This window comes from Dipodomys ordii, unplaced genomic scaffold (assembly GCF_000151885.1).
Source record: "Dipodomys ordii isolate 6190 unplaced genomic scaffold, Dord_2.0 Scaffold27, whole genome shotgun sequence".
Lineage (NCBI taxonomy): Eukaryota > Metazoa > Chordata > Mammalia > Rodentia > Heteromyidae > Dipodomys > Dipodomys ordii.
Genome location: NW_012267243.1, coordinates 1,762,915 through 1,770,069, shown reverse-complemented (window position 1 = coordinate 1,770,069; position 7,155 = coordinate 1,762,915). Strand labels below are relative to the sequence as shown.

General features: G+C 34.5%; 1 protein-coding gene across 1 annotated transcript; it reads left to right on the top strand.

The window, feature by feature from the left end:
- Positions 1–4,936: 4,936 nt before the first annotated feature.
- Positions 4,937–5,863, top strand: LOC105985074 (olfactory receptor 5V1-like). Its single transcript, XM_013015484.1, has one exon. The coding sequence runs from the start codon at positions 4,937–4,939 to the stop codon at positions 5,861–5,863; it is 927 nt and encodes a 308-aa protein (XP_012870938.1).
- The last annotated feature ends 1,292 nt before the right edge of the window (positions 5,864–7,155 follow it).

The following is a 7,155-nucleotide window of genomic DNA, read 5'->3' as shown; positions in this document are numbered from 1 at the left end:
TGTTCAACCACTTTGGAATGCAGTATGCAGGTTCCTCAAAAGACTTCACATAGAGCTCCCCTATAACCCAGCAATCCCACTTTTGGGCATTTACCCAAATATTCACAAACAAGACCACACTAAAGCTACCAGCACAACTATGTTTATTGCAGCATTATTTACCATAGCTAAGATATGGAACCAACCCAGATACCCCACAGTAGATGAATGGATCAGGAAAATGTGGTATATATACACAATGGAATTCTATGCCTCCATCAGAAAGAATGACATTGCCCCATTTTTCAGAAAATGGAAAGACTTGGAAAAAATTATAAGTGAAGTAAGCTAGGCCCAAAGAAATATAGGTCCCATGGTTTCCCTTATTTGCAATATCTAGTAAATGTATGAGTCAAGCAGAAAAAGTCAGATAATGTGATGTTAGGAAAATGAACCCTTAGATATGTATTTAAATTTTTTCTTTCATGCATTTGTTTCTAACTCATTTATAAGATTATTTCTTTGTTGCTTTGTATGTCCCTCCCCCACAGTATATATTTGATGTCGGTGTAATTTGTGGAGGAGATGGGGAAAAACAAGTCGTTTAAGGATACAGGTGGACCCATTGCAACTATGAGAAGTACAAGTTTTCATGTCGAAAAGGAACTTTACAATTTGGTGGGAGGGGGAAATTGGGTGGGGGATGGGGGGAGGCTGGGAAGGGATGTGAAGTGTAAACAAAGGAGGAGGCTGCAATGCTTGATAAGAAATATACTCATTATCTTGCTCATGTAATTGTAACCCCTCTGTACAGTATGTTCACAAAAAATTAAAATTAAAATTAAAAAAATGCTGCAATTTAGCTGTAGTTTAGCCATTCTCTTCAAACGTTTATTGCTACTTTGGGGCATTTATCCAAAAGTCAGGATATAATATACAGTAAACATCTTGCACAACTGTGTTTATATCTGTACCATAAGCATAGCCAAATTATGTGCACAAATGTCCTTCAATTGATGAATAGATCAAGAAAAGATGATAGATAGATAGGTAGGTAGATAGATAGATAGATAGATAGACAGAGAGATAGATAGATAGATAGATAGATTGGAATCCCACCTGGAAAAGTGATATTAGGTCATTTTTAGGGAAAATGGATTGACCTGGAGAAATAAGTCAGGCTCAGAGAGACAGGATACATGTTTTCTTTCATATTTGGAAGTTAAATTATAAATATATATGTAAACATACACGAGATGCTGTGCATGCATACATAATCATGTTAACTAAAGTATGGCATGTGCAAGGAAAGATTCCAATGATGTTAACTTTTTTAGACAGCTAACTTAAGAGTTTAAACAAAATAAATACCAGTATGCTGGTACTTGTGGAGTTGCACGGGGCGAGGGGGGGTGTTGTGTCAGGTAGGGGAGGGGGCGTGCAGCGGGTGTCAATAGGAAGGAAGGAAGATGAATGGAGAGCAGAATGGTATGCTAATGCCATCATAATATTCCATGTATATATACGACAATAAATCCAGGTAAATTGAGGGGCATGGGAAAGGGAAAGGTTATGGGAGAATGATAAAAGGGATGACATTGATGAAGATACATTATACTCACAAATGGACATGCTCAATTGAAACCTTTTTGTACAGCAACTTGAGAATAATTTTTAAAAATAAAGTGAATAGACTCTGAAAAAAAAGAAAGAAAGAAATGCAAATCAAAATAACGTTGAGATACCACCTTACCCCATTTAGAATGGCTGTAATCAAGAACTCTAATAACAACAGATGCTGGAGGGGATGTGGACAGAAGGAAACCCTACTGCATTGTTTGTTGGAGTGTAAACTTGTTGAAGCACTTTGGAAAGTAGTATGGAGGTTCCTAAAAAAACTCCACATAGACCTCCCCTATGACTCAGCAACCCCACTTTTGAGCATTTACCAAATGATCACAAACAAGACCATACTAAAGCTACCAGCACAACGATGTTTATGGCAGCATTATTCACATAGCTAAGCTATGGAACCAACCTAGATGCCCCTCAGTAGAAGAATGGATCAAGAAAAAGGGGTATATATAGAGATGATATAAATATCATCTCTCTCTATATATATGATATATATAGACGATATATACATATATCTACATGCAGATATATCTATATATCCCATATGTACATCATATATATAACACACACAAACATATACATATATGTATTACATATACATATATATATATAGCACATATATACCACATTTAAATGCGGTATATAAAATGGAATTCTATGCCTCCATCAGAAAGAATGACACTGCTCCATATGTAAGGAAATGGAAAGACTTGGAAAAAATCAAAATAAGTGAAGGAGGTCATGCTCAAAGAAACATAGGTCACATGGTTTCCTTTATTTGCAAAAACTAGTATAGATCTAGAACAAATCGAAGTGGTCAAAAGCTATGTACACATGACCCTGTAAGATGATACTAAGCGTAATGAACCCCAAGGTAGGTACTCAAGTGGTTTTTCTCTTTGTTGCTGTTGTTTTTAATGTACTACATGAGTTTTTGTTTATTTTGGATGTTTTCCCCCAATGGTATAGCCTCTGTTTTCACTGTATTTGATTCTGGTGCCCTGCATCTTATATATACATCTTTTATTCTAATTTGTGGTGGGGAACAAAAATAACACAATGCTGAAATAAGGACAAAGGCTAACCCATTGTAACAATGAGATGTACAAGACATTATGTTGAAAAGGAACTTTACAGCTTGGGGATGGGGAGAAGTTTGGGCAGTGGGGCGGGAAGGGATGGTAGTGGAAAAACAAAGGAAGGGGAAATAATGCTTGGTAAATGCACTCATTACCTTACTCATATAACTGTAACACCTTTGTATAGGATCTTTACAATAAAAATATATATTAAAAAGATATATGAGTTACTTAGTAATGCCAATATATTTTTTACTTTTTTTCCATATCACTAGTAAAATCTTAAACCTTACTCTAGGCCAGTATAGGAAACAAAAATATTTCTCATTTAATTGAGCACCACTTAAAACCTACATTGATTTGATTATCAGTGTGTTTCTGTTGTTAGGCGTGGATTTATTAAGAGAGGAACATTCATTCTAGCATCTTTATCATTGTGTTTCCTAAGGGACAAGTGAGTAATATATAAATTATAAGTTCAAGCTAATCTGAGTCCTGCACACAAGTGGTGTATGCTTAGACTACTGAAGTTGGATATGGGCTGGATCATCTTGCTTTCTTCTTCCTGAATTGTTTTGTGGGTAATATATCCTATATAACGGAAAAGTAAATGCAATATTTCTTCAAATAGTGGTATTTTAAGGAAAACACAATTTTAACTGTGTTAAGGTTTCACAGTGTCTTTGAAACCTTTTTTGCCTAATTAGTTAATGCCATTTTTTTTGTATAGTTGAAACTTGAAGGAACATATTTTCTGAGCAGAAAATTCCTTGTGTATTTCATTTGGCTCTGACCATATGTGCAATAGTTATTTGGAAATAACATTTCATTTCTATGTGATTTTTGGTAGGAATTTAATGCTTGCCACAGAAGTTTTAAGATGTTTCTCATATGCTGTGGCTGATAATTACATGTGAATACCTAGAAGCAGGGGAAAGAATGTATTCCCTTATAGATTCTCTGAATCATCTGTGAACTACTGATTCTTCAGGTCAAGAACACAAATTATAAAATTTCTTACTCAAAAATATATTGTTGACAATGTTCTACTCTTAGAATTCAAACTAAATCACAACAAATTCTTGATTTAGTTATGACTCTTAAGTAGGAGATTGAAGAAATTGCTAATGGAAATAAAATTCTCCTCAGCAATATATATCATGAAACAAATTAAATAGCCAATTACAAAATTTAAGAAAATATTTATTACCAAGTTTTGATGTATGCATAATGTTTATGTAATTTGTGGAAAATGAGGCATATGCATAAATCAAAATGTTATCAATATGTTTCTTATATTACACATTTTTAAAAATGTATAATTTATAACTTGAGTAAAAAGAAATAACATCATATAATTGGATATTGAAAATTTGTCTCTGAAGATATTTTTTCTACCATCAAATATGCTTCATGTATGTACTTATATATGCTATTGTATAATCAGAATATTATGCACAGATGTCAAAAAATAAATAGTTCTCTAAAATCATGAACATTTGACATTGTAAGAGTTTACCTGACAATAGCTTTTGAATCATTATTTACCCTGTAATTATCTATCACTGACTACATTAAAGAAAATTATAATGTACTTTTCAAGTGATAGACAATCAAGTAAACAAATAAGGCAAGCATACTTGAGGTCCTGAGTACAGATCTCAGTATTAGCAAAAAATGAAATTGAAGAAGCATTCCATACTTGTGTTTCAAAATGGATATATTTCAAAAGAGGATACAACATTCCTACATTGCTTTACTCCAATGTTTATATTTTGTATGCAAACATACAAAATACAGAATAAGATAAATAATAGACAATGTGCACATTATGCATTCATTTTTGGACAGTGTGATCTGTGTACATAAAGATGGCACTGTTAGAATGAAGCAGGTGCCTATCTGCATAGGAGAAATCCATCATCAGCTTCCAGTGAATCCAATAGTGTTGCATGCTTGCATTGATTTTCAGGCAAACTTCCCAGTCCTTCTAGTTACTGGTAGGGCTTCTTTTTGAGAAGGAAGGGTGAGCAAGATTGAAAACGTGGTAAGTAAAGCCGATGTTTGAAATCAACGTTGTAGAACATGAAATCCCCACGTAAAGTTAGCTAACATAGTTAATCATAGCCAAAATGTTTTTTTGTTTGTTAAGAATGTCTCCATTTTTGGGTTACTTAACTTGTGGTCCTAAGTTGTACTTCTTGTATTGGTTCCCTCCAGACAGACTGTTATGGAAAGAAGAGATGGACCTCTACAACTTTACGATGGTGACTCGGTTTATTCTCCTTAGACTCTCTGACCACCCTGAGATGCAATACCCCCTCTTTGTGGCATTTTTCATCGTCTATCAGACCACCTTTGTGTGTAACGGGACCATAATCCTGGCCATTACTATAGAGCAAAAGCTTCACACTCCCATGTACTTCCTTTTAGCAAATCTGTCCCTGTTAGACATATTTTGTCCTTCAACTACAGTTCCCAAGATGCTCCAGAACCTCTTGACGGAGGACCACAGCATTTCTTTTGTTGGGTGTGCCTTACAGCTTTATTTCCTTGTGGCCCTAGCTGGGACTGAGGTCTTCCTGCTCGCTGTCATGGCTTATGACCGGTATGTGGCGATATGTTTTCCCCTACGTTATTCCCTTATCATGAGCCATGTTCTATGTGCTCAGTTATTGACTGGAACTTGGATAGCTGGTTTTCTTCACTCTCTTCTCCACACAGTGACCACGTTCAGCCTGTCTTTCTGCAAGTCTAATCAAGTTAGCCAGTACTACTGTGATATCCCGTCAGTGGCGGCTCTGTCTTGTTCTTCTACTTACCTGGAAGAAATGCTAGTTTTAGTGATAGGAGGTATCTTTGCAACTACTGCCTTCTTGATTACCTTGATCTCCTATACATACATCATTTCCACCATTCTGAAGATCCAATCAGCAGAAGGGAAGCGCAAAGCCTTCTCCACATGTGCCTCCCACATAATTGTGGTTAGCTTGTTCTATGGCACTGTTATCTTTACCTACCTCCGCCCCTCCTCCAGTAAACATTCCCCTGCCAGAGACAGACTCATCTCCTTGCTGTATGGTGTAATCACTCCAATGTTAAATCCTATCATCTACAGCCTGAGAAACACAGAGGTTAAAGTAGCCCTCAAAAGGTTGTTATGTTGCTGAACATCTCACAGAATGAAGTTTTAAAACTGTCTGCTTTGTCTTCAATCTTAGCATTTCCCATTGTGTGTGTGTGTGTGTGTGTGTGTGTGTGTGTGTGTTTGACCAGAGAGTTATTAGCTCAGTGAGTTATCATTTGCTTGCTCTTTCTTTCACGAAATAGAAAGAGAAATATTTCATATACAGATAATTACTTATCTAGTACAGCAGTTTTGGTCTATAATTATCTATTTTCTAATATATAGTTTCCTAATTCTGTGCATCCCAATTTCTTCTGAAATACAGTTTCTAGTTTCTAATCTCCTAATGACATTTATTGTGTATTCATTGTTTCAGATTCTCAGTTCACTCTATAACATTCTGTATCTTCTTCTTCAATGACTTGTATTCCTATTATCACTAAATGATGTGATCACACAACTGGTGAAATGCTTTGCTATTATTCAACATTACCTTGTATTTTCTCTTCTGTATTGTTACTGTTGTTTTTCATCTTCAATCTTTCCAAATTATGTGTTTAAATCATGTTTGAATTACAATGTAAATGTAGCTCTAAAACTACACCATAGGCTGTTCTAAGTACTTTTCTTTGGAATCAGTTACATTTTATAAAAGTTAGTATCATCCTATCCTTGATCTTTACATCATTCTGCCACAACTAGTCATCTTTGTCCTGGTTAATTATTTGTAATTTAATTTTAACTGAAGCTGGAGACTCTATACAAACTTGACATTAAAATGATATGTTAATATTGTCCTACATATAGTAACACTAGAGTAATGTAAATGTTTTCTAGATTTTAACTTGTTAATTTTCAATAATAGTGATTGCATATGTTATGAAAAAGCAAATATTCATTTTATAAATATACCTAATGGCATTAGTTAAATACAAAATAAATAAATTCTTTAAAATCAAATAATTCTTAATTGCATATTTGCTATCCAAACATTTAATATTTTCCACTTATTTTTACTATTTTATTATAGGAATTATAGTTGCAACACTCAATTATTTAATTTTATGAAAAGGCTTTATTTTTATTTTTTACATTGTGTTTCTATAATTCATATAGTTGTATTACAGTTACATGAATCAGGTACAATGAATTCATTTCTTTTTGAACCATGTCTTCTTTCCATTGCTCATTCCCATTCCTTCCCTCCTATCTTGATCCATTAGATGTCCAGTTCATTTTTTAGGTAGTGTCTGGTGAGTATCTCCGTTGTGTTTGTTTATCCTTGTTCCTCCTCTTCAGTGCTCTCCCTTATTTTCCTCAATACAAACAAACAAG

What these genes read in the sequence shown, in the direction of transcription:
- LOC105985074 (XM_013015484.1), top strand. Translation starts at nt 4,937, where the DNA reads ATGGACCTCTACAACTTTACGATGGTGACTCGGTTTATTCTCCTTAGA.